The sequence below is a fragment of the Trichoderma camerunense genome (assembly GCF_050948025.1).
Source record: "Trichoderma camerunense strain CBS 138272 chromosome Unknown V8C40scaffold_9, whole genome shotgun sequence".
In the NCBI taxonomy this organism is placed as follows: domain Eukaryota; kingdom Fungi; phylum Ascomycota; class Sordariomycetes; order Hypocreales; family Hypocreaceae; genus Trichoderma; species Trichoderma camerunense.
Genome location: NW_028145361.1, coordinates 1,167,666 through 1,193,881, shown reverse-complemented (window position 1 = coordinate 1,193,881; position 26,216 = coordinate 1,167,666). Strand labels below are relative to the sequence as shown.

The 26,216-nt window shown below is 51.9% G+C and overlaps 8 protein-coding genes across 8 annotated transcripts; 6 read left to right on the top strand and 2 right to left on the bottom strand.

Annotated features, from left to right (window-relative positions):
• Window positions 1-1,682: 1,682 nt before the first annotated feature.
• On the bottom strand, window positions 1,683-6,010 carry V8C40DRAFT_227075 (uncharacterized protein). Its single transcript, XM_083212283.1, has 4 exons — window positions 4,891-6,010; window positions 4,738-4,809; window positions 4,455-4,673; window positions 1,683-4,371 (listed from the first exon to the last, which is right to left on the bottom strand). Exons 1-4 carry the CDS (start codon window positions 5,906-5,908, stop codon window positions 1,820-1,822), a joined length of 3,861 nt encoding a protein of 1,286 aa, XP_083073249.1. The 5' UTR covers window positions 5,909-6,010; the 3' UTR covers window positions 1,683-1,819.
• A 4,892-nt stretch (window positions 6,011-10,902) lies between these two features.
• Window positions 10,903-11,536, top strand: V8C40DRAFT_245790 (uncharacterized protein). Its single transcript, XM_083215984.1, has one exon. It carries the CDS (start codon window positions 10,921-10,923, stop codon window positions 11,200-11,202), a length of 282 nt encoding a protein of 93 aa, XP_083073248.1. The 5' UTR covers window positions 10,903-10,920; the 3' UTR covers window positions 11,203-11,536.
• A 693-nt stretch (window positions 11,537-12,229) lies between these two features.
• Window positions 12,230-13,010, top strand: V8C40DRAFT_245789 (uncharacterized protein). Its single transcript, XM_083215983.1, has one exon. The coding sequence runs from the start codon at window positions 12,447-12,449 to the stop codon at window positions 12,984-12,986; it is 540 nt and encodes a 179-aa protein (XP_083073247.1). The 5' UTR covers window positions 12,230-12,446; the 3' UTR covers window positions 12,987-13,010.
• A 236-nt stretch (window positions 13,011-13,246) lies between these two features.
• V8C40DRAFT_227041 (uncharacterized protein) lies at window positions 13,247-14,546 on the top strand. Its single transcript, XM_083212282.1, has 2 exons — window positions 13,247-13,846; window positions 13,975-14,546. The coding sequence occupies exons 1-2, from the start codon at window positions 13,507-13,509 to the stop codon at window positions 14,490-14,492; spliced, it is 858 nt and encodes a 285-aa protein (XP_083073246.1). The 5' UTR covers window positions 13,247-13,506; the 3' UTR covers window positions 14,493-14,546.
• Window positions 14,547-16,256: 1,710 nt separating this feature from the next.
• Window positions 16,257-18,104, bottom strand: V8C40DRAFT_266112 (uncharacterized protein; the record flags this gene model as incomplete). Its single annotated transcript, XM_083219711.1, has 5 exons — window positions 16,257-16,870; window positions 17,191-17,409; window positions 17,584-17,646; window positions 17,897-17,950; window positions 18,020-18,104. 5 exons carry the CDS (start codon window positions 18,102-18,104, stop codon window positions 16,257-16,259), a joined length of 1,035 nt encoding a protein of 344 aa, XP_083073245.1.
• Window positions 18,105-20,223: 2,119 nt separating this feature from the next.
• Window positions 20,224-21,072, top strand: V8C40DRAFT_245781 (uncharacterized protein). The gene has a single exon (XM_083215982.1). It carries the CDS (start codon window positions 20,360-20,362, stop codon window positions 20,885-20,887), a length of 528 nt encoding a protein of 175 aa, XP_083073244.1. The 5' UTR covers window positions 20,224-20,359; the 3' UTR covers window positions 20,888-21,072.
• On the top strand, window positions 20,669-21,441 carry V8C40DRAFT_245780 (uncharacterized protein). The gene has a single exon (XM_083215981.1). It carries the CDS (start codon window positions 21,176-21,178, stop codon window positions 21,428-21,430), a length of 255 nt encoding a protein of 84 aa, XP_083073243.1. The 5' UTR covers window positions 20,669-21,175; the 3' UTR covers window positions 21,431-21,441.
• A 1,770-nt stretch (window positions 21,442-23,211) lies between these two features.
• V8C40DRAFT_245778 (platelet-activating factor acetylhydrolase) lies at window positions 23,212-25,558 on the top strand. Its single transcript, XM_083215980.1, has one exon. The coding sequence runs from the start codon at window positions 23,515-23,517 to the stop codon at window positions 25,291-25,293; it is 1,779 nt and encodes a 592-aa protein (XP_083073242.1). The 5' UTR covers window positions 23,212-23,514; the 3' UTR covers window positions 25,294-25,558.
• Window positions 25,559-26,216: the final 658 nt, after the last annotated feature.

The following is a 26,216-nucleotide window of genomic DNA, read 5'->3' as shown; positions in this document are numbered from 1 at the left end:
AAATGCAGGCCCGTGGATTAAGGTGCCGTGCCGCGGCTGCAGGGCAGAAACAAGGGCCGCACGTGAGCAGCCGTTTGGGTCCAGCCGGACGAACCAACGGATTCTTTTGTACACGACTCAGTGAATAGGCCAGAGGGAAAAGTTCGGTCGGGAGGATGAGGAACCAGGGGAACGAAGCTAACGTGGACGGCAGAAGAAGAAAAAAAAAAAAATAGGGGACCACCAAACAACCTTAATTAGAGGGGAAAAGGAAGATCAATGGAACATGAAGTTGGATGTGCGTAGGGACTGTAGCATCACATAGACTAGAAGCTACATGGAAATGCGACACAGTGTTACACATCCGCCGATATGGTTTCCGGCTCTATCTATATATACCCATCTATACAAACACACAAAGAAGAAGAAACGATGTGATAAGGGACAAAGAAGAAAATGATCAAAGAAAGAGGCTCAAACACAAGCTAGGTAGCTGCAGATTGCACACTGCAGATACGGATACGGGACCAAGGCTGCCAATTATAGCACCACAACTTAACTGGGCAAGTCAATTAAACAAAGGGATTGGTTGGCTTCAACTAACCAACAGTTGCCTAGAAACACCAGCCAGATATATGTGAAACGCTGCTGACTGGAGTACGAGACAGTATAGACAATCGATATATGATGAAACGCAACAGATAGCTACTTCGTTGTACAGCATATCGAGAGTATTGATGTCATCACTCCCCGAATCCCGTAAGGCATCCATCCATCCACCCAGCCTTGTTCCAAGAATAGCATCAAAATACGATCAAAATAGGCATCACCACAATCGACATCACTTCTCCCGAATCTCCGCCCAATCGCAGCTCAACAATTGAGAGAGCCTCATAAAGTGTTTACTATCCTCGGTACCAATAGCCGGGTCGCGATGCATCCAGACTCTTTGCAGATATGCCCTCTTTTATGCAAACATCAAGCAAGTTTCATTTCATACAGTTTATTAATATCGCGTTCCATGTATCTGTTTTACGCTTTCATTTGTCTCAGGCTGTCCATAATCTTTCTCAATGCTTTTGTAACATCCATCTATGCCGCTGGGTTGTGCTTTGTGCTTCCTGCAGGAACAATGACTAGGAAAATAGAAAAAAAAAAAAAAGAAAAAGAAAAACTGAAAATAATCGGAGTTCCAGCCCTTTCCCTCTTAGATGAGTTTCATTGATGCAAACGCCTTTCCACCCGGCCATGTATATGTATCAATCCTCCTTAGCCCCCTCCGCTGTGCCCATTCCGTCTTTGCTGTGACATATCATTCATGGAGCTGCATTTTCTGTCCTCTGTTTGTTTCCATCTTCTTCTGCCTTCTCTTTTTTTGTGCTTTTTGACTTTCTTCATGCTTTGATTTCGCTTCCCACAAGCCTCATGCGTCCAGGACCATACGTACAAACATGCACCACAATTCAATCTTTCCGCAATGCAAATTCTCACACAGGCAGATCCTGAATAACGAATGTCCAAGCCTTCCTTTATGCGGCTGTGTCGCCTTTCGTCAGGAATTGGCATTGTACAAGCAGAGCGTCGTTCCCTCCCTCCCTCCTAACAAAAAAGAATCCGACGCTGATTGTCGCATGCATGCCGTGGGCGATTCCCTATCCAACATCGCCACCATCCTCCTGCTCATCTCATAGTTGAGGGAGATGAGTTATCGAGCTTCCTGTAGCTGTGGTATCACTTTCGAATTTCATGCCGCTTAGTCTCCGGTACCCCCCATGGAACATGTAAAATAAAAATAAACAAATCGTCATCGTCATCCTATCCGAGATGCATATTCGCGTATTCAACCTCCCTTTCGCTCCGATTCGCTCTTTGGTAACTGCTCCGGGTGTGAGTTTGGCGCGAGCCCACTCGATCCCTTCTTCTTCCCTTTACCACCGGCCCTCTGCCAGCTACTATCACTCTCGCTCTTGGCACTCCGCACATGACCGCCATTCTCCCGTGGTGCATTGTTACGCTGATTCTGGCCAGCCGACTTCTGCGTCTTGGATTGCTTCTGGGCCTCCGGGGCCTGCTGAAGCTTGTCCTCTGCCTTGGGCGCGGGCTTGGCCGTCTCTTCGCGCGTTGCCTTGGCATCTGCCTTTTCACGAGCAGTCTTGCCGGCGACGGGTGCGGGCACATCTGGCTTTCGCAGCATTGTTGGAGACGATGTCTGCGCCTCGTAAACTGGCGACAGATGGGCCTGCTCGACACCCAAGTTTTTACGGTGGTCGGCCATGGCAAGGTCCAAGGGGGCAATAACGCCATTCTGGGCCTGCCTGGACATGAGGCGCTGTTTCGCTTGAAGTGGCAGCTGCGTCATTTCGTTGGCTTGCAGAATATCCTGCGTCATCCCAAATGAACCTACTTGATACGAATTCATCATTGCGACCCTATCCCTAAACGAGGCATCTTCAGTAGAGGGAACTGCCGGCTTGGCATTGGAGCCGTTGACAATAACTGGAGGACGATCTGCCGCCACCGCAGGCAAGGGGGGAGCGGGTGCAAGTGATGGCATCAGCTGGCCACTCGACGTGCCCGCAGTATTGGTACTCTTTGTTGACGGCGTCGAATTGATATGCAGTGCGTTATCAATCTTTGCAGTGGCACATTCCTCAGGTGCTGGGGGCTCTTTTTGCGCCTGGTTTGATGCGGCAAGCATGCTAGTCTTGAGCCCGGATCCATTTACAACCACAGGTCTCGCCAAGTTCTTATTCTGAGCCTGACCAACGCCCGGGAACGGAGCCGAGGCGAGGGGGGACGAAGCAGTCGTCCCAGTTGCCATGGACCGACTGTGGTCGAGTGGCGAGGGTGACCGCGACGTTCTCCTCATCCTTCTATCCAGGATGCTTTGGGGCAGCTGATCCGTAGATAGGCGACGACGCCTGGGACTGGATGACTGATTGACGACATCTCCAAAGGCAAGGCCGTTTGCAGTGGGGCTGTGGTTCTGGGGAAGTTGTGGCTGACCAAGACCCGAGCTCCGGGATCCCAGGAGCCCGTTTGACCTGCCCTCATCGGACTGCGGCGAGACAGAGGCGGCCTTGGATCGATCGTCAAGATCAGCATCGTCGGAGACGAAGCTGGGAATGGGCACGCCGTTCATGTGTCTCGGAGCATAGCCTGGTGCACTTGAGGGGCCGGTTCCAGGGGTATAAGCCGCCCGACTGTGTGCTCCAGATGGCGATCGCGAAGGAGGCTGGGACTGCGATCTCAACGAGCTGGATGAAGCCGAGATACCGTTATCCGACGCAACGTTGGACCTCTGCAAAGGGCGACGGAACTCTTGCCCCATACCGTTGGACGTTACCGGCGAAGAGGGATAAGTTCCATAGCCCGTTGCCGTCTGCGCGTAAAATTGTTGATTGATGCCCATGCCGTAGAGGGCGTACAAGTCAGGCCGCATCGTGGTGTTGATGGGTGCGTTGTCAAACGAGTTTGTTCGAGACCGATCGGTGGCCGTCTGCTGGTTGGATGACCCGGTGTTGGGGGACATCCTCTGCTGGCCCATGGCTTGATGAGCCATCGTCTGCTGCGCATAAAGGTGATGCAGCTGCTGACGCATGGCATCTTGGTAAGCCGCCATCTGCATCAAGTCCTGCTGAGCAAACGGAAACGGGTACTGGTTGTTGGCTGCGAACCACATGTCTTGCGTCATGTTGACGGGCTGAACAAACATACTGGGGTCGTAGTTGGGCGTGGTTGACGACGCTCTCCTATTATTCGAGCCTCCATTACGGTGGTAGTTATTGCTATGCCGGCCGCCACGATGGCCACCACGACCACCTCGCCCCCCAGAATTGGATTGCGAGGAGCTGCGCAGCAGTACGGGTCGGGACTGGGGGGCCGGCCGAGACCAAACCCTCTCTTCCTCCTTTGGATACACGTACTGCTCACAGGCCTCTTCGAGCTTGGCAGCAGAGATCAAATCGAACGCTCTTCGGAGCTCCAGGTGAAGACCGCGGAACGAGTATTCGTCTGCCGTATTGCCAAGATTGCGAGACGTGTTGAACGGCTCCTCTACGCAAAGCTGATTGTTCATAGCATAATGCCACTTTTTCTCCGGCTTCGTGATTAGCTTACCCTGACGCACAGAGAGGACGTGCTTGTCGTAGTCGAATTCGTGAGCATAGAATCGAAAGAATTGGAAGAGAAGCTCTGCCTCGCTTGACTTGTTCTTGCTACCAAATCCCTTGATCTTCTTGAGGTTATCGGCAAAGTCGCTGACGGTTCCATCAGGCTTGGTAGTCTTGTGCGGTAACTGGTGCAGCGCTGGCAAAACAGGAGGGTTCCTCAGCTGCAAAAACACAATGATGAGACATATCCAAGTGTAGGAACTCAGAGTACCTCCAAAAGCTGGAATCAAGTTAGAACAAGAAGATTCAGAAAATCACAATGAAATCCGTCAGATTTTCACGTCAGTTAAAGGGAAACCATACCGGCATCGTTGACAATTCTCCTCCGCGTCCAGTGCTTCAGGATCATCGCCAACATTCGCACACGCGGGTCAGCTTCGACGTATGTGCGCACCATGCGAGTATTCTCCAGCGCCAAAGTATTGTTGACGTTCATGTCACAAGCAAGGCCGAGCTCAGGATCCCAAATTTTCACAATGGGAACCTTGGCTGCGGAGATGCAGACAACCTTTTCCATGCCCCCTATTCAACAGCATCAGCATCGTCGTCAAGAGATTGACAAAGCGACGGGAAAAGAGCAACTTACGTCGAGCGAGAAGGTCGGCTATCATGCAAACATCTTCCATCTCGTGCCATGATGTTGTGATGCAAATGTCAACTGGCATACATGTGTTAGAGAGGTCGTGATACCCAACGTAAAAAAAAAGACGGGGAGTGGGGGAGAAAGAAAGATACATACCGTCAGAGTCGTCCGAACATAAAAGATTACCAGACGATCCAAACAGGTGCACCTTGATGTCATGCCCTGGCCACTCGGTATTGAATATCGTCTCCAGCTTATTAACCAGCTTCCTCCTATTTTCCTCAACCTTTTCTGTAGGCAGCAGCTTTTGATATATTTCATTCATATCTGCAGCCAACTGCTTCTCTTCGCTCTCCGACAACTTGCTTTTGACATTGCGCAGATCCAGCTTTTCCAGGCGCTCGCTTCCGACCGAGTAGGGTATCCTTCTTCTCGAGTTTACCTGCGCGGTCTCGTATTTGCAACCCCCTAATCGCGGGGGTAGCGGCCGCAACGAGGGCAGTGCGCTGTTGGTCTCGGAGTAGGCTGAGCGCGGCGAGTGGTTGTTGCCGGCATTGGGGGATGGCTCCCGGGACTCAAAGGAGAACTGGCGGGCATGCTGATGGGGTGTAGAAGGCACGGAGCTAGAGTGGGAGAGTCCGTGGGGCGATGAGGACCTGGCTATCGCTCGATGAGGCAAGTTTTTGGGCAAGTCGGCCGCCAGCTTTGCAGGCATCTTGGGCGGGACCTCTTTGGACGTTATAACCGGGCGGTTCTTGTCTGAGCCCTGATGTGCGCGGCTCCCATGGCCTCCAGTTGCGCTCCCCTTGGCGGTGGTGGCACTATCCCTGAGCGATGCTTTGCTAGAAGATCGCGACCTTGGCGTGGCCTGGACGTGAGGAACGGACACGATGGGAGGAAGTGGCGCGGACTGTAGGCCACCTCCTCTTGCCGGGGAGATGAGTTTATTGTAATGGAGAAGCTGGGCCTGATATACGGACTGCTGCGGAAAGATGAACGGGAGGAAGCCGATGTGGGGAGTAAACTGTAGATTGTTGACCGCGGCAGCAGAGGCAGAGTCCTGGGACCCGTCTGGGAGGTGCGCCGTCAGCCCGTTTGGAGTCGTCGGTGTTGACGTCCACGGGCTTGGGGGGTAAGAATGCTGGGTTTCGGACGCTTGGGTCCGGGCGTCCATGGAACGAGGAAGACTCCCGACTGTGTAGATGCGAGTAGGCCGCCGAGGCGACGTCTGCAGCTGACCGAGATGGACGCACTGGCTTCGTCGGTGACTGGATCGGTTAACTGCCGCTGGGGGTGGGCGGTGCGACGGTTATTCGAGGGGTGGGCTGCGATCTGTGGTTGCTTCCGCCTGCCTTGTCAAGCGCCAAGGGGCGGGACGATCAGAGGAGCGGATTGTGCAAGGCGAGAAGGGGAGCGGTCGTAGCAGAGTCAGGAATCGGATAGCGCAAAGGACTGGTAGGACTTGTGCTGGCGTCTCTTGACGACGGACGAAAGAGAAGACAAGACAAGAGACGGATGGATGAATGCTTTGCGGGCCCACAGATGGGCGGCAGGAAGAATCGGCGACGGCAAAGACGCGGGCCCAGACTCGGTGAAGAGGGCGCGAGTATGGGAAAAGGCAGACGGTATCGCGAAGAGGACGAGACAAGCCACTGTCGAGACGGGAAAGCTGGAGGGCGAGCGATTGAAGACACAAAAGGGGGTTTCGCGGACGGGCGTCGAGGGAATTGCTCTCGAGGCGTCTGGGGCGGCGGCTCGCAGGACAGAGGCAGGCAAACAACAGGCGCGGAAGAAAAGGAACAAGAAGAAAAGAAAAGAATGGTGATGACAAAACAGACACAGAGGGCCGACGAAGTAGAACAACGTCGAGAAGCCGTCCGCAAGCCGTTGCTGCTGGATGGGGAACTTCTAGTTGTGAATGCAATGCAGGTCAGCGAGCGAAGAGAGGTGAGGTGTGGTGCAAAGCCTCCACTTGGCTGTGGTGGCACGGAGTAGCGGTACTTGCGAGCCCGCGACGCAAAGTAGCGGGTACTCGTACGCGGTGGAGGTAGCAAGTACGAGTACTCTTACAGTACTGTGCTGGAGTGTGACTGTGACTGTGACAGCTGCCACCAGAACTGCTGCCCGTAGCGGTAAAGTTGGGCGGTGCTTTGTGCTTGTGCTGGGTAAGACAGTGCGATTGATTTGCTCCCAGCAGACTTGGATACGTTCATGTCAAGTTGAGTGGTGCTACTGTATATCAATGTCAATCAATCACCGTATAATTACACTACATGTACACTAGATCATCGGGCAATCTTGTTCCAGTTGACTCTCGACTTTGCCAAAGTGTCCGGCCACCCACTGAAAGGCTTAGTGGATCAATGTCCATGAGCCAGTGCAGTCGGGCCCTGCCATTGGACAAGGCGGTCGGCAGGCTGTTGGCGACAGGAGGCAGACGAGACACGCTGGGTTTGCTAGGCAGGCCCTTGAATTTCCAATTCAGTCAGACCTGCGGCGGGCTCCCGGGAACCAGGTTGGGCAATTTCAGTGTCGAGGCCGTGCAAGACAAGACAAGCAGATTCACTTGATCAGATGATTCATCCATTCATACAGTCAACTCCTAATAAGCATCAACCAAACCAGACGCTATTGAAGCATCTACTAATGTAATGAGCATCATTATAGTTTGGTGCCTGGTCGCTCAGGCAGAGGGTTCGCGCCGCAGGTGGTCCATCCATCAATGTCCCCAATCCAATCAACTTCACAGGGCGCAAGTACCGGTACCTCCTCGCTCGACCTAGGCCCTAGCGGGGACCTGCCCAGTGGTTCCAGTTGAGGTCAATGACGGACCCCGTGTTGAGTGACGCCAGCGGGTGGTCGGGGCCCTGTACATTTTCGATGAATCAATTCAGTGCAGGTTCCAGGTCCCAGTCCAGGTAAACGCGGAATCGACAGCTGCTGTGCGGTGCTTCTTAGGGGGTTCTAGAGAATCTGCTAGTCCGGTCTAGGTACCAGGACCTGCCCGTCTAGGGCTATACAGTACCTTACCAGTGCCACCTTCTGGCGAGAGACCATCCATGGTCGCGTACCTACCAGGTACCGCTGCGCGCTTCAGGTCGCTCAAAGTCTGGTGCTCCAAATTGAAGAATTTCGCCAATCTCGCGTGTCAAGATGAACATGGCGCCGTTGCAGATGCTGCTAATTTTGTATCCGCGGAGACGAACCTGGGAGAGTAGAGAAGCGGGCTTATTATAGCAGCACAGCCCATATCAAATTTATTCAAAAAGACGGACGGCACGATCATGATGACCAGTTCCAATACCCGTGTGAGCATTACTAAAGTGGTCATTGGCGCTCGTACGAGAAAAGGTCAATTGAACACGGGGTCCCTTTGATTACCTGGTACATGCGAGGTACCTGACCCCCATGCTCCAAACATGTTCTCCGTCTCTCAGGGGAGGCCGAAATCACTCAAACTGGGGAATTTCCATGGATGCCAGAAACAGCATCCGCCAAAACTTGGAAGCTGTTCCATGTTTGCTTCTACCGTACCGTGCTAGCATCGATATCGACCGTAAATGCCACTTTCAGGGTCCTTTCCGTACCTGTACCTACAATGGATATCTAAGGGTACAATAGCTGGCCAAGGCTCTGCTGCAGAGACCCGGCACTCCAGTATTGACCTTGCTTGCTTGCCTCGGGTGTCTCCGCAAGACACTTGGCCCCCGTCATCTGTTTCTACATTTCGAGTTGGAGGGGCAACAGCAGCTGGCATGAAGATACTGGACTTAACTGTCTACCCGACAGCATACCTAGGTACTGTACTCATACATACAGAGCAACATCATCCAATAGCAATCTCAGACCGCCTGGAGTCAAATCGACTGCTCAGTTGATCATATTGATGGATTGATGCTAAATCCGATGGAAGCTTTGGCGCTATCCCTATTACCTTAGTAAGGCGAAGCATTGATCTTGGGGCTTGTACCGAGACATGTACCTTGTCTTGTTACTGTACGCGCTACCTCGCCTGTGCTAGCAGAGACGCGTTTAATTCATCAGATGGGATCCAATTCGATCATCGCTCGGTGCTAGGGCACTACTTCACATGCTGGCGCGCCACCGCCCATGGCTTCAAGTACAATGATATTGTGGGAGATGCGCCACGTGATTGATTGTCCTCGGCGCGGGCAGTTCCCGTCGTGACGCAGAGTTCAGCCGTACCGCAACAAAAGATGGGTACTAGAGTTTGCCTAAGGTACCAGACGGCATATTACCTGTAGTATTGACATTTCATGTGAATCAAATGAATGACTGTTGGTCATAAGGTAATGCTCCCAACAATATACGGCACACTATTGAATCTGATACATCTGCATGATACTATTAGAAGAGCCACCGTCTCTCTCTTGCTGCATCGCACAACACCAATGAGCGGCTTTGATTCCATCAAATGGGTTAGTGCTACCAGGTAGTGGCTGGCTGCTCGGCACGACTGCTAAAATGACCTCCTGGGCTGGGTAAATGTAAAATGTACGAGCACTCGACCGTAATGAGCGGTACGGGTTAAAAGTACAAGTACAAAGACTTTCGCCTGTGCGTGGTACCTTGCTGGGCCTTACCAAGGGGTACTAGATTTAGCAGCCGGAAACACGGGGTCCCGTAGTACCTAGCCAAGGTTCAGGTTGTTGAATGACGGTCTATGTTTCTCAATCTGGAACACGGAGGATTAGCTCATTGAAGGGAACACGAGGGAATGCCTGTGCCTTCTTTCGATGTGCTAGCAGGAATGGCGGGCTTTCATGTGATGGTGCCAGTGCTGCTACTCTAGAATCGATCCGGGTTGACATGCTTATTACCTGGTGATGGATGATGAATGCCGAATAGATGGAGATATTGGTGGTATTATGGCATACGTGTACATCTACATGGATACTACTATGAGAGGTAGACAGTATCAACACATGTCGAATTGACACCAGGTCTCGTCAGCAAATGAACCGCCGTCAAATGCCAATGTGGCCCAGCATGGATATCGGTTTGGCAGGTGGAATTGAACCCCCAAAATGCGACACTGGTTTTGCCGGTCATTGGTGAGAGCCCGCCGCATCCGCATGCATGGAGATGATGCAGTGGAGGGATTTTCATGCAGCCAGAACATTTACTGGAAGTGCCGTGTAGCACGGATATGACGAGGCCAGCCGTGATTTCAACTGTAACAGAATACAATTGATCTCCAGGGCTGGCAATAATACCCGTACATACAGGCTGAGGGCTTGGAGATCCGGCACCCGTACCAACAATCTGCATATGTTGAGTATATGTAGAGGTATAGGAGAGATATAGTCCTACTCCCATCATGTGCAGGTACAGTTACTATACTCTCTGTATCGGTACATGTAGATGGACTCATTCAACTCCCTTTTGGGCCAATCCCTCACTGCACCGTACCTACCGCAACCGCACCGCATCGTACCTGCGGCTTTAGTGTGCACACCTTTTCAGTTTTACCCATCAATCACATTGATCAACCAAATCCATCCATCTCCAACATCACCATCGCCGCCCTTCAACCTGTTTTATCCGACCCGCAAACGCCTCAAATCCACTACCTCTTCAGCAAGCTCAGGTACTAACTTTAATACCTTGGGCCCTCAAGGTGCAGGACCTACTAAGGCATCAATACGAGCAAAAGCCACCAATGTTGTTATACGAGCTGCATACCACGGACTCCAGACTACAGGCGGCAGAGCGCAAAGGAATTGAATACGGCTGCTGTTGCCAACAGGCGCCATCTGCTGCCTTGATACGACCTGGTGGTGGCAATCATACACTCAGTATCTGCAGTGTACTGTACTGCGTACAGTATCCCATCTGGTCGCTCTCTGCCTTCGCACTCACTCGCTCACTCACACGCTGCGCCCGCAACCCCAGCCTGAGCCCTTGCAATGGCCTCGATTTGGATGTTTCTTTTCTGGACTCCATCCAGCTCCACAGGTGTAACAAGCACCCCAGGGCGGCTAAGCTAGTGTGCAACGGGTAGGCCGTCATCCGCTCTGGGGAAGCCCGAGTGACGATGGTGACGGATGCATGTGTGGCTATTTTCAGGTGCCTGTATCTGGCCTCTGGTTGCCACGATCTCCAAAGGTTGCCTGTGCCATTCTGTTATTTGTTCTCTGTTCACTGCTCTCTGCACGGTATGGTATGGTATGTGCTACCTGCTGCGGGTGGGTGGGCGCAGCAGCGTTGGCTCCCATCCTCTTTGTCGTCGCATCTCGACTCACGATTTTGATAGACAGTACGATTCCAGAACACCAAGTATACATACTCGCGCAGCTAGGCATCCATAAATCCTCGGGGAAAGACTCACCAAGTCCTCGTCATACAAATTGTACTCGGCGCCTTGGCAAGAATTCCGGCACAGCCATCTCTCACGCAACACAAAGTCCAGAACACTCGCGTCCAGAACACGGCTCTGCATCCTGACGCTCATCCTCACTCCACCCACTCACTACCTGATTTGCAGCTGGGAAAATAGACATGCGGGCTTCAATGGACCCAGACAAGCTTGCTTGGGACTAGGCTGGCAGATCTTTCCAAACACCCGGCAGGCTCCGGCTCGTCGCTCACCAGGTAAAATATATCTGATCGTTCTCTGTTCGAACCATACCCGTACGATGCCTGGCAAATGTAGCAGGTCTTCTCGGAAGGGCATGTGCCTTTGGCCTGAGCTAAATGCTCACCACAGCGCCCTTGCCGATGTGAGATGCCCAAAGCATTATGTTGTGCAGGGCTGTAAGCACCAATAATGAGTGATTCCGGCTGCCCAGATCATCGTCGTTGTTTCGTTTGGCTTGGCAGTTTCTGCTCGTCTCTTTGTCTCTTCCTTCTTCCTCTTCCTAATCGTCCTCGTGCACTACTGTATGCTATCAGGCTGATTCACCATTTGTCAAAAATTTGCCGCAATGTCGCCGGGATGCCATTTAGCCGCGTCAAATCTGGATTTTCAGCTATCATAATCACAGCCGTTGCCAAGTATCGCGAAGAGGATCCGAGATGCCTCCGCCTTGTGCCAGACCCGCGCATCACCCCGTCACTTTATGCAATGTAACGGGCCCATTCATTACATGCCGTTGCCGTTTTACCGTACTCTGGTGTTGAAGTGTTTTGCTTGCCAAGGAAGAAAACAGGAAATTTAGCCAAGCTTTTGTGCTCAATCTCAACTATAGAGGACCGACTATGATTAGTTCATCTACTTCTGTGGCTTTGGCAAGTGCCAATCCTACTCTCACGAAGCAGGACAAGGCTCTACTGTTAGGGGACGCTAAATTATGTATTCCCGTTGCCATATCTCGTTGATCTTACGACTCAATTGCAAATCAGTTGTCCCCTTGGGCCCGTTTACTTGAGGAATCTTGCTCTGAGAGACAGCCCTGGCAGCCTTGCCACACATGACCACAATTTGACATGACCGGAGCCAAGCTGAATCAGATGCATGTCGGATATTTAATATCCGCAGAAACGTTCAGGCCAATAGCTCCGTCATATATGCATAAGCAACAAGATGTTCTTGTACCTTCTCGTTACCCAGGCACAGCATAACTCGGGTCTCCATTTTGGCGATCGAATTAGTTGTCAGCATACTCCGTGCGGCTATGCTGTACTCAGGGCTACAATCTCCAAGACATTCTTAGCTGATATCTTGATTCCGCTGCCCAAAACCTCATCTTATGTCAGGCTGGGTGAGGCGCAGTCAGTACGATATTCGTTGTCAATCTGCCTGTCCATCAGGTCTCTGGTTTCGAACCAAGTCGATGGCTTCCCTTCAGCCCTATAGCACTATGCGCCTTGTCTTACCGGTCACACGAGCCTTGTGTTGCTTCAACCTGCAAACACTGGCCGGTGTAACTCACCTGCCAGATGCAAGTGGCTGTACAGCGTGCCTGGGCAACTTTTCCACACACAAGCTCTTTGACTGGCTAACCATGACTGCATCTCTCGGTGGATCCCTAGATAGTCACGGCTTTGCTGGCCTTGTTCCCGTGTCTGAGAATTTGGAATTTGTCAAGACACTCTTGGGAGCTATGATTCATGTGGGAGTTGGTGGCAAATTGGCAGCCTTTCGTAATCTCGAAAGGTACCAAGGGGCAGCTCCAGAAAAGGTGACCTTATGCTTAAGCCAACAAGGCTTCGTCTTATTCAACGTAGTAGCACACAGACATACCCATACAAAACACAAGATGGTTTTATCTCGCTATGTTCTCAAGTGAGCATTTGATTTCGCCTCCGCAATCCGCCAACCAATCGGAAGACCCTGTCGCAAGAGAACCCCGGTCAGGACCCTGAAAAGCCGATGATTCCATCCTACTGGACAGAACAGGCCATTGAGAAAATGAGAGGGAAAATGAAGAAACAAACAGGGTGTCAGTGCTCAGCAGCAAATTGTTTCGGGGCTGCCTAGTGTTTCTAATTGCTGTTGGCGTTGGAGCAGCCTCGGAAACCCCCTGTGTATCAGGTTTGTTTCTTGTTTCTTGGATACAGCTTTTGACAGGACAGTGCTTGCTTAGTGGCAGTATTACCAAGAATGGGGGGTAAGGGGAGCAGCGCATTGAGGTTGAAGGGACGAATCACCAAAGGCGCTTTATTCCTGTTTCTACTCATTGACGAGACCTTTGGCCGGCCGAAGGACGAATTTTCGCGATTCTTTATTGACTTGGGCGATTCGTGGGGAGAGTTTCATACGACACCCTTTTCATTTGCCTCCTAATACACATACACACACACTCAATCATGCTCTCCAGCCTCAGCACAAAGCTTGCCCTGAGAAAGGTCGGCCTTTCAAGTAACGACCTAGACCTATCAGCACTCGCCGCGCCGTCCCAGACAAGCACAGGAAAACGCACAGGTACCGGAGATGATGCCCAGGGCGGCGGCGCCTGGGGCACATGGATGTCGAATACGTCGCTGCCGCTCAAAGTCACCCCTTGGCTGTCTCCGCCGCCGCCTCCGGTAAAGCTGGCGCCGGTGCCTCGGATCGGACAGGTTGCGCCGCTGGATCGGCAGAGGAGGCTTCAGCTGGGAGGGAGGACCAAGTGCCTAGTTGTGTTTCTGCGGTGTGTTGGATGTGCTTGTAAGTCTTAGATGTAACCCGTTGTCATTGTCGTTATCATGTGTGGTGAAGCTGCTTTTGATATCCATATCATACATACATCATGATATAAGTTTGAACAGATGTTAACGAAAGTCACATACATATAGTCGCCCAAAAGACATTCCTCAAGCTCCGCGCAATAGCAAATCGCCATGCCGGCTCCATCACCTGTATCGCCGTCTCACACTCGTCCGAACGAGCCACATACAAATGGATCGACCTGCTCGGCGGCTCATGGAACGTCCAGATCGTCATCGACCAAGAGCGCTCCATCTACGCCGCCTGGGGCCTCGGCACCGCAAGCAGCATCTGGTACGTCCTCAGCCCGTCGACCCAAGTCCAATCGTGGAAGGAAACGGGCTGGCTGGGGGACCGAGTGGCCGGGGCCATCCAGCGGAGTAACAGCAGGAGTAAGGAGATGGCAGGCAGATATACGGAACCGAGAAAAGGGCGTGCAGTTGAGGAGACGATGGATAACGGTTCTTTGACGGAACTGGGGAGTAAGTGGCAGGAGGCGGGGGCGTTTGCGGTAGACGGGAGAGGGACTGTTGTTTGGGGAGGTAAGGCGACGAGTGCGGATGATGTGATGGATTTGGATGAGGGGGCAAAGCTGTTGATGCTGTGATTGCGATGTGAGACCATTGTGGTGAGGGTGGGAAGATTCGTGTACATATTTTAAGGGGGTGCTGCTGTTATCTAGCACTCTAGTCTGGCTATTCGATACCCCGGCGACCTATATCTGCAGGATTGGATATAGATGCAATATGATTTTGTCTATATGGCTCTTTGAGTATCTGTTACTACCAAGGCCTTTCTTCATATGAGTGACTACGGTTACTTTCTTATGAAACCTGCTATTATCACCATCTTCCTCTACTATACAATGTTCATAGATCAAGTATAAAGGCTGGAACTATGCATTGTCAAATATACTGATTAAATGATCTTAAATGATCTGTGCATCATCATCATCATCATATACAATAATGTTAAGACACAAGATACTGTATAGCTAGCTACTTCTTGTTCATATATATCAATCTTCATACTTCATATATCATAATGACTTCCTGGTATACCGTGAAAATGAAACATCAAATCAGTCAAAAACTCGAGCACGTTTTCCCAAACCCAATTCTCTCATTATCTTTGCTAGCATTTGCAACTAAAAAAAGAGGTTTCCTATAAATTTGCCCCCAATTATCGTCTTTCCCACAACCATCAAGTTAGACTGCGCCTGTAATTCCCCCAAGTTATATAAAGGAAGCAGACCATTGTCAACACTGAAAGCAACACCTCCCCTTGATAGCAAAACCCATATTCCCGTCCCTCAAAAGAGAGAAAACAATAACCGTTAAAAAAAAAAAAAAAAAAAAGAGCCCAAGCCTATTCCCAGAGCCGCCCAGTAGAGAAGAGAAAGAAAAACAACACAAGGAAAGCCAAGTCCTAAACCATCCCCCAAGAGTCCTGCTTCGTACTCAACTCCCCCCCTTTTCTCTCACCCACCGTTTTATGTCTTTGTTTTTTTGTGCCGCTTTTTGTAAAGTTCTTTCTGTTGTTTTTTCTCGGGTCCTTTTTTCTCGGGTCCTTTTGAGCACCAGAACATCCCCATTCCATATCCCCCAAATCAAGATCCTAGCCAGCAAAAGGCGCAATGTCGTGTACTTTTTGTTTTCCATCTTTGCCAGTCTTACCGGTAGCCCAATGGAACGCCTTTCCATATGTCCCGGATATTGACCATCAAATTTTGTTTCCCTGCCAGCAAATGAACTTACTCCATAGCCGACTCCAGCCAACGAACCCCCCTTTCCTTCTCCCAGCCAACGCTCTCCAAAGTGCTCCTGTTCAATTTTGTAATCCCACCGCCGCATGTAAATCGAGTCGCCAAAACTCAAAAAAGGATACGCCGCTGTCGCAACCAAGGACGCAACTCCTCATTCCAGTCCCAATCCTGCGCCAAAAGCAAGATAAAAACTCCTACCCGGATGCCCTTGCTCCTCTGTCGAGTTCACCCAACAGGCCATCCCAATTCCAGATCCCAGGTATAGAGTAGAGCAAGCCTCCCCTCCCCCTTATTTTTGCCTTTGTCGTAATCGCCCGGAAATGCCTCGCAATACCTTTCTTCGCCGAATATCGTACCAAAGACTACCCAGCGAAAAAACAAAACGCGAAGACCGAAATCAACCGCCTTGACCAAAAATGACCGAACGAAAATGCCAATGATTCCATTCCCTTGCCTCCCCAGCGCCTTTGGTTTTTTCTACTAATGCAACAATTCAACTTGCTCTTCACCTTGCTCCTCCAGCCAAATAAAAAGAAAAGAAAAAAGACGAAAAGAAAAGGTTACAACCGCCTTTCAACGCCGCCGCAAATGATAAACTGACTGACTTTAACCCCAGACGCTGGCTTGAGCACCGAGGCCAGACGACTGGCCCCAAACACCGTTACCGCGGCCCCAGCCGCCATTTGCAGCATGGGGAGTGCTGGAGCGCTTGGCAGAAGCGTTGCCCGTGGGCGTTCCCGTGGGACGAGTTCCAATGGGGGCAACGGCAGCTCCCTGAGAAACCTTGGAACCAGGTCCAAAGTCGCCGCGGGGAGGAGACGCGTTGGTCGGGCTGGACGTGCTGGTACGGCTCTGGGAGCCGACGGCGTTGTCAAACACCTTGTTTGTCGGTCCAGCGGTCTGAGGGCTGGTGGTGCTCTGAGGTCGCGAGCCCAGGTCAGCCGCGTTGAGATCAGCGCCCGATCCCGGAGTTCCCACGTCGGCCGGGACGCGGCCAATGCTGTCATAAGCAAGGGGAGAATGGCCTCGCAGGCTGGCAGGGCCGCTGGGACCGGGGGCTCCGGTGCGGATGTTGCCAGTCTCGTCAATGTAGCCGGCCTTGTCGGCAAAGGTGCCCTCTCCATACAGAGCGCTGCGCTGGCGAGCAATGAGCTCACGAGTCTCCTCCTCCGTCATATGCTTGTTGTTTCCCTGCTGGGTGGCAACATCAGACAAGACACCTACGTCAGAAGAAAAAGAGTCGTTAGCACGTGTTGCCCACCATCCTCGACGCTGAACCATAAACACGACGTAGACAATTGACAAGAGAAATCCAAACAAAAAACAGAACCCGAGATGCCGTCTCAGAAAAGGAACGGCCTTCCCGGCAACGAAAAATGGCTCGGGGTGAGAAAGACAAAAGACTCGGCGGAACAGGCAGGTGTCCATCTTGAACCACCCCATTGGCCAATAACATTTTTTTTAATTATTTTTTTTTCTGGCTTGGGAACCCCCTTTGAATAGGAAGATAGGAAGTGCTACACAGTTGAGGGAGGCCTACTTCGTTGATATTGCTGCTCCGTGTGGAGGTTTCGAAGCTCACGCTCCCGCTGAGCTGCCATCCTTCTCTTAGCCTGCATGACCTGCTCCGCCTCGTTGGAGCCTCGAGAAGACTGGTGACGCTGGGCGGCATAGAAATTGTGGAGGTTTGCTCCCTGAGAGCCACGAGCGTCATCGAAGTTGTTAACAGAATGAGCACGAGGACCACCCATTCGACCATCTATAGGGGGGACAAGAGTTACGTGGTTAGCCATAGGACTCTTCTGAGGGCCTGCTCGAGGCCCTTGGCTACTTACGACAAGTAGGAGTGGGGGGATGAGAGGAGAAGATGGGGATTTTGTTTGGTTTTTTTCTCTTGTAACCAGCGACAGCTAGTTGGGTATGGAAAACTCACGTCGCGCACCCATGACATAGCCTTTGCCGGATTTCTGCAAGTTTTCGTGGGCACGATCAACCTCTATACATCCACAAGTTAGCAGCTATCCTAGAAAATCATACCGAAGTCGAGGAGAGAGGGGGGGGTAGAGGCCCGCGAGGTGTCATCGCAAAAGTACAAATTTCCAAGATTCTCTGGTATCAGGAGCGGCAAGAGTGGCAGATGTGGCGCACTCATGACCGCAACCCAAAAAAGGAAAAAAAAGAAGATTCAAACAATTGCAACGTTGTTGCACCAGGGGTCGGAAACGCCACCATTCGTCTGTACGTACCATCAAATTGATACGAAAAGGCATAATCATCCTGGGGCTGTGGTCCGTTGGCACCTGTGGGCATCAAGTCGTCAGTCGCGGCGCCCACGTCGAAGACAGAGACGGAGAGGGCGCGCAACGTACCTGCGCGAACAGGAGTGCTCGCGCCGTGGTGGTCCCAGTTGTTCTGGGCCGGAGCCGACCACTGGGGATTGTCGTAGTAGGACATTGTTTGCGTCGGGGACAGGAATCGGTCGAGGGACGGAGACACGGCGGCGATGGCGATGGACGACTATCTTTTGGGCTAGAGATTCAAAAGGTGTTAGTGGTGAGGATGCGAGATAAAATCCATCAAAAGTTGCGGTCAAATGCTATTTGTGGGGCCATGGAATATGGAAAACGGCGTCATATCAGGTTCCCCACGGCCAAGAGATTTGGAACTGTCAGCCGGAGTGGGCGCTGAAAGATGCGACGTCTCCAGGAGGAAGAGTGACTTGTTGCAGAGAGAGGCCAGGAACAGGCCAGGCCCGACGAGGCCCGTACCGCAGAGGGGAAGCGAGGGCCTGGATCAAGCGATGCGGGAGAGGGACCAGATGTATGTCGTGGCAAAGCAAATTTCCGCTCAGCCTCACAGCCGGGCCAGAGGAGACGGGACAGAACAGAACAGACGAGACACTCACCCCCGGGGGAAAACAAGGACACGGCCTGCTTGGGCGTCGGCTGGGGATTCGTCGGGCGAAGGAGGACAGAGAGAGAGGAAAAAGAAAAAGAAAAAAAAGCCGCGGCGCGACGAAAATGCAGAGGCGTCAAATCGTCAAGTAAAGGGGTCTCGGGAGAAATGAAGACGAAGCGGGGCCGAGCCAAACCAGCTCTGGACAGCGGGAACCGGCTTAGCGCGCAGATTGTTTGGTGGACAAGGCGCTGCTGTATCTGTACTGGAGAAGTTGATTCTAAAGAGAAGAGAGAAGTAAGAGGAGAGGAGAGAGGAGAGAGAAGCGCAGTTGAGGGCAAAAAAAAGAGAGCGGCGCTACACAGAGGCCAAAGGCGGAACGAAGAAATTCGTGATGGAGGAGAGGAAAAAATGCAAGTAGGGGGGAAGAGAAAAAAAAAACTTGACATGAACTGAAAGTGGCCAGAGGATGCAGCGAGCACAGGCAGGTGGTGCCGTGGTCAGCACTGTACGGTACCTGTACAAACAGCACAACGGGGGCATGTACAGTACGAGAGAGCGCTACGGGCCAGTGGCTGACAGGCCTATCGGACGCTGCGAAGAATTGAATGGATGGATGGACATGCACCATCTGTATCCATCAAGGTCTTGAGCAGCGATGCAGGGAAGATTTACAGCACACTGTATGGATATCCATATGTGTTCATGTTTGCAGCTGGCCCTTTTTACTAGATTGTCATTGGATTAAATTGCAGGTGACTGCCGCCTTGTTGGACATTGGAACAAGGCTTTGGTCGATCCATGTTCTTTCTGGCTGCTGGAGTGAGAGATGATGGACCTGGTACCGGGTTTAAGTCTCCGAAGCTCGCCTGCACTTGGAGGATCATTGTCAACTTGATATTCGTTTGGATCATGGCATTTCTACTATACTACTACCTGATGGTATCCTACCCAAGAGCCAGCCACCTGGCATGAACGGAAGAAGCAAAAAGGAACGTTGGAACAAGAGGAGAAGAAATCCGTCAAGTGTCATATCCGAATACCCAGGACCTGTATCGGCCCTTGTACCGCTACCTGCTGCTCCGCAACTCCACCACGGATGGCTCGATCTTGGCGCAGATGGGCGGAGAGACGAGAGACCAGAGAGACCAGAGAAAGGGAAACCGGGACACGGACATGTCAAGTAAAGGTACAGGAACTCGGTAGGATATGATAGCTGGAGATTTACTAAGTTATGTAGTATTGCTAGTACTACTACCATGACCAGATTCCAGCCATGTAACGAAGCATTCAGGTATCCCCCTCGTTGGCGATGTGCTCTGGGGCGTCTATCCAATTTTTCTTTTGGTGTCATGCGGAACAGTAACAATTGAAGTCGATGCAGCACGGTGCGGTGCAGCCCGGGGGAGCTACAGCAGCCACCCGCGGGAGTATCAGCCCGGGCTTGGGCACTCGGTTGTTGGATGCAGCTCTCCAGCAGGGCCACGGATCAGTCTGATCATGGAATCCTGTCGGCCACAGGGTGCGAGGGTGAGTGAGATGACCTGCTCGCTCAGCCTTACAAGGCATCTGGACAACTGCCGTGATTCCATGAGATTGGGGGCTGTTGTATTGATTAAACAGCAGCGTCCATAGTACTCCCAACTATTCACAATTGATGCCAGCATGTACATGTACGCAGCAGCCACAAAAGATCAATGTCCAATTGATCCTATCACCCCGGCCCGCCGCCTGCCCGTTTGGGGCTTCTACGGAGTAATCCGTCTTCCCCGACACATCTGATCACATTTATTGCCTCTTTCTGCCGGCTACATATGCTGGATGCAGTCAGTACTGTATTGATCGATGGGATGTACATGCTGAGTACACTACTTGCCCCTGTGCCCTGCTGTTCTGTGCGCTCGTATCAACTGCTGCTCATTTGCTGTTCAACTTCTCTCGTCCTTCTTCTGCACTTCCGTCCCAGACCAGATGCTGTAAGCACCCGTTCCCCCGTTATCACAAGAGGGCCTCCCGCGCGCTTTGCCTACCTGGGTAAACTGGTCCATCGTCGTGGTGCGATAAGACGTCATGACTCTTGGCTGGCCTCTTACGGGAACACATCTTCGTACAGCCGTGCAGTCAGTCAGCCAGTCAGTATACTCGTACGGAGTAACTTGGAGACGGATTACGAAGCACAGTACCGCTCTCGGCTTTTGATCTCCATCTTCGTTCTTCTGCCCATCTCGTTCACTACCTCTTGCAAATCCGCAAATCCCTGTGATCTCTTCTCCATTTGTTCTCTTCCCTGTTCGTTGTGGGGTATTATGGAGGGGCCGAAGCTGATGGGACTTGTACTGTAACTGTAACTGTACTTGTCCCAGCAATAGCTCTTCTTCGAGGCCACCAACGAACGGATATTTGTCTCCATTTGTCAAGATGCGCGCCACTTGGCCCCCCGACTTATACCCGGATTATTCTCTTTTTTTTTTTCGCGAACCAGAGCTGGCTGATTGCTTTTTTACAGTGCTCACGCATTACACAACTACCGCGCGGCGTGACTAGTATTTGCGTGTCAAGGTGGGGGAGAAGAAACTTGCCCTAGGGATATTTGCTTTCACACGGGCTGAGAGAGAGGCGCAGACACAGAGATGGAAATATTGACGTTTTTTTCTCTATCTTGCCTCTTGGCGTTTTGCCATGCCATCCCGAGGCCACGGTTCCCGCTGCGGCCCGTCCAAGGCGCAGTCGTTGAGAGTTTGGCCTGCTGTGCCTCTTCCGTCATGCTCCAAGCTACAAGTGTACTTTTAGCATTTACACCAAGTGAGACTGTCGATATTGCTTCAAGCTACCAGTGTTGGCTGCCGGCAGTACTATTAATCCTGCTACTACAACATACCATATAGCCTATGTGGCGAGACAGGATGAATAGGAATGCCTAATACCGACGGCACGGACTAGACCAGCACCCAGGTGAGGCCATTTGATGGCACTCATACTGTACATAAGCCGCCATCTTTCATCCCCATTCCACTCCCCGCCCTGCTTCTTTCTTCTCTTTGTGGCTCACGCGATGGCCGGCCAGGCTGTGTGATAGGCTCCTCTAGCCCTTCGGTCCAAGCCGCCAGCCCATCCCTCGCCGCTCCACTCGCCCGCTTCATGCATCCAACTTGCATGAATCACCTTCAGCCCGGCTTCACCCCGAATTCTCTCCTCCTACTGGGCTTTTTGTTTTTCTTTTAGTCTTGCTCTGCTGCAAACTAATAACGGGCCAACAAGTTTGGGTGACTCTCGTCTCGAAGCAGACACTGTGATGACGCAGGATGCTCCACGGCATGTGCAAGTACTCTGCTTGTACATACCTCACAGCTGCAGCTTGCCCGTGTCTATCCCACGGAGCCATGCATCTTTTCTCGCCTGCAGCAAGTCGAGTACGAGTACAGACAGTATTTGAGCAGTAGAGGCCTACTACAGTGATAAACCATCATCCGATATCTGTGGTAATGTCTTCTTAGATAGGCCCAAAGAAAGAGCTGAGCGTGCCAAGTGCGGGGATCCCGGCTTCATCCAAAACCCTCTCAGCTTCCCACGGCTTCCCGTGCTCGTGCTCGTGCGGCAGTTTGCACGTTTCCTTGGCCGCATGATAGCAAAGCCGGCAAGAATTCTGCCGAAGAATCCAGTCTTCATACACAGTGCAGAGGCGTGTCAAAGGGCAACCAAGACGATCCCCAGTTCCGCCCCCAGTCTCACCTAAGTCGCCTCGTCTTCTCATTGGGGCTGACTGGCGAGACGATTCGAGTCCGGAGTTCAGTTCAGCCCACTTTAGCTTCTTATCTCAGGACTGCTGCCCGGCTTAGACCGGGAAAGCAAAAACCAACGATGTTGGCAGCCCATTCCGTCGGTGCCTACGGTGCATTGCAGAGGCTTGGGGCCTAATGCACTCGCGGCAAAAGAGGATGTGTCTGTTTTGTCCGAGCAGGCCGTAAAGCTAAAGAGCTAAAAGCGAGAGGTGCATGTTTCTCGACAGCAGCTGTATCGATATATTGGTGATTGGTTCCGGTGTGGCGCTTTCTGGAACGGACGGCCCACAATTGCCGGATATTATTTGATATCTGGGGCTTTGCTAATAGGTCACTGTTAAATTGCCTCTTTCTTTTGGAGGAGAGGTGAGAGGCCTCGTGGATGGAACCAGTAAGCTTTGTGAGTTGATTTGACAGGTTAACTTGCAGCCTATGGGTGCGTTTCTCATTATCTGTGTGCAATGTTGGTATGCTATTAACGCTTGTGATTTACATTGCATGCTTGACTCTTATGCGTGGCCTGTAAGACAGCATATCCTGCTTGTGCATATGCAGCCATAACAGAAGACAATACACTCATTGGCAAGATCATTTACAAGAGATTACAGTAGAGAGAACAGAGACTTATTGATTGGCATCCATTTGATTAACCTTAACCATACATCTATAACGGAGCGTATCAGCAGCCAAACGATATGGCCACAAGATTGAGTTTCAGCATAGTTGCCTCTCAGCTACCCTATAATCAGGCACCTCGACACAATCAGCTCATCGACACACCATTACGATCAAAAGCATCATATTCTTCAATCATCTTATCTGCTCATTAACTCACTTTTCATTGAGTCTTCATACTTTATCTCATAACTCAATCTTTTTTGCATATGGTGAGAGGCTGTCATTCAGCTTCTCTGGCATACCGATCGCCGAGGTACCCCGAACCAACGGCCAATTTCCTAAAACAAGCAAGTACCTTTTCCAATGGCATGTAAAATGGAATTAGCAGGCCAAAAAATCCAAACCCGACGACGTCATCGAACGACCCTGTCTATTCACTCCTACATCGATGATGCCTACTTTGTACATACTACCTAATAATTCCTCTCTTTTCATTATAACGGCGTAAATATCAACTCTTCCATAACTCTCCATTCTCCAAATGTATCGATAGCCTCGCATCTCTTTCCACTATGTCTTCCTCCAAATCAAAATCCGCCCCCCTCATCTCCTCCAAGCCCGTCTCCGACTCGGATGACGACTCCGAGCTCGAGCTTGACTCGGTCCTAGAACAAGAACAAGACCAGAGCCAGGAACAGCAACAAGAGGAACACGACTCCGTCTCACTGCCCGACTCGCCACTGCTCGTCCTGGCCCAGACGCAGCCGAAATGGCTTCGTCCCCCGCGATGGTTCCGTCTCGACCGGAGCAGCCGGTGGACGCTCTGGTGGCGCCGCTCTCTCGCCTCATTTGCTGACCTGGTGCGCCCTCGCCGGAGCTGGCGGTACGCAGCCTTTGTGCTCGTGTCCGTGTACGCCCTGCTGTGTCTCGTCCGTGGCGTGCCGCTGCTGGCCTCGCCGCTGCCGGCATACTCGGGCCCTTACCATGTCGGCGCCGTGGACGTCGAGATTGCCCTCGACAAGCCGCGGCTGGTGTCCGAGACCGTCTTCAAGGACACCGGCCGGCCGGCGTTTGAGCACAAGACGACGCTCTTCACCGTCTACTATCCCGTCGACAAGAGTGTCAAGGAGCACCGGCGCAGACATGACTGGATTGCCAGGCCAATCAGCCTGACGGCGGCTGGTTACGCAAAGTTCGCTCATGTCGACAACTTCATCGTCCGGCCGATATTCACCTTTGCGCTGTGGGCGATTGCGGGTGGCATCACGATTCCCGCAAAGGTCGATGCGCCACTGCTTAGGGCGACAGATGCTGAGCCGTTCCCCGTCATGGTCTTTTCTCACGGCGATGCCAGTTCCAGGACCGACTACACTCACTTCGTCGGCGAGCTGGCCAGCCGTGGATACGTTGTCGCAGCTGTAGAGCACCGAGACGGGAGCTGTCCCGGGTCTCTCATGAGGATCAAGGGACAGGACGACAAGAAACTCCTCACCTTTAGAGAAGCAGAGCTGTTATCCGATCCTCCCATGGACGCCGCCAGATACAAGCGCGAACAGCTCGCCTTCCGAGATGCCGAAATCCTAGAGACGATCAACATCCTGCGCACCATCAACAGTGGCAAAGGCGACGATATCTTCAGCCGCAACTCCCGCCTCGAAGGCTCCCACCTTGGTGACTGGGCCGGCCGCCTCGATTTTGGCAACCTCACCATCGCAGGCCACTCCTTTGGTGCCACCGGCGCTCTCCAGGCCCTGAAGCACGCCCCCTCGGATATCAACCCTGCCGTCGGGGGCATCATCCTCGATCCAGGCAAGGCCAGCGGCCCTCTCAATGCCGTCATCGACGTGCCCCTCCTTATCGTCCACTCAAACACCTGGTCCAAGCAACGCAGCGTCTTCTACGGCCGCCCGCACTTTGACACCGTCAAGGAGCTCGCCCTCAGCGTGCTCAGGCGCATCCCCAGCCACTCGTCCTGGTTCCTCACCAGCATCGGCACCTCCCACCCCAGCGTCTCCGATGCGCCCCTGATCGAGCCCCTGCTGCTCAGCTGGACCACCGGCGCGACGCTCAACACCAAGGAGGCCCTGAGGGAGTACGTCCGCGTGACGGACGACTTTTGGCACTTTTTGCGCACGTCGCGCAGCGTCAACTCCTCGCGGACGCAGCATGAGCTTGTGGATAGGGGTGAGATGAGGGGTGTCCTGGCTGAGAAGGTGACGCATGAAGAATACGGCACTTGGATCAGCGAGGAGCGCAAGGACGAGTTTCCAAAGGCCATGGCCCGGCTCTGGGAAGTTCACGTCAGCCCCGTATCCTACGAAGACGATAGCGATGATGATGTTAAACAGTGATGACCATGATTGCCTTTCCTCTCTCCTCCATGTTTTCTGGCTCGATTTGCGTATAGAGATACCTACGACTAATTACTTACTTCCTTTAATATCCCCATCATATAGGAGGACCGCTTTTGTTTAAAGATGGCTTGTATAATACTTGGATACAAAAGTATATACTTAATATATAACAGTATTACTGTCCAAGCAGTATATCTCTGACCCTTTACCTTGTAATTTTACCTCATTTAGCTCATCACGGTAACCTTTAGTAAATCCAAACATAATACTAAGATTTTAATATCCCTGCCTATCCTCCCATTAGGCTATAGATGTCCGGTCGTCGCCAATCCTTCTCTTCAATCTCGAGAGTTGTATGTTCCTTTACTGAATAAGGTTCGAGTATACAATATTCCACGTCATTTGGGTGCAGAAACCTTAGTAGCTATACCTGCATCTTTGACAAACCCTGTGTCGGCAATCACTCATTCGCCCGTCAGGGGGGCCGAGACACCCATCCATTCTGTTGCCTCGTTCGCCACAACGGCAGCATGTCCACCCGTTTCTCCTCAAGTCCGCAGTGTAACATGCTGTTCGCCCGCAGAGTCGTGGGTCGGGAACGACTATTGTAGTTCTCTCATGGTAGCACATTGTCCGCCTTCCAGTTCGTCGATTGTATGGCGCACTTCTACAGTAAACAGGGACGCTATACTTCTTATGACCGCAGCGATATAGACGATGGGATCGGACGCACATTTCTTTCAGAAATGGCCTAGGAGGTCTCAGTAACTGTAGCTGCTGTGATAGAACGGAAGTCAGAATGATGGAGCGTTAGTCAATTGGGTATTGCAAGCCGGTAAATCATCCTTCATCGACTTTTTCAATCCATCGCAAAAAGTCATGACAATAATCTCTCTATACAAGACCAATGGAATATCTCA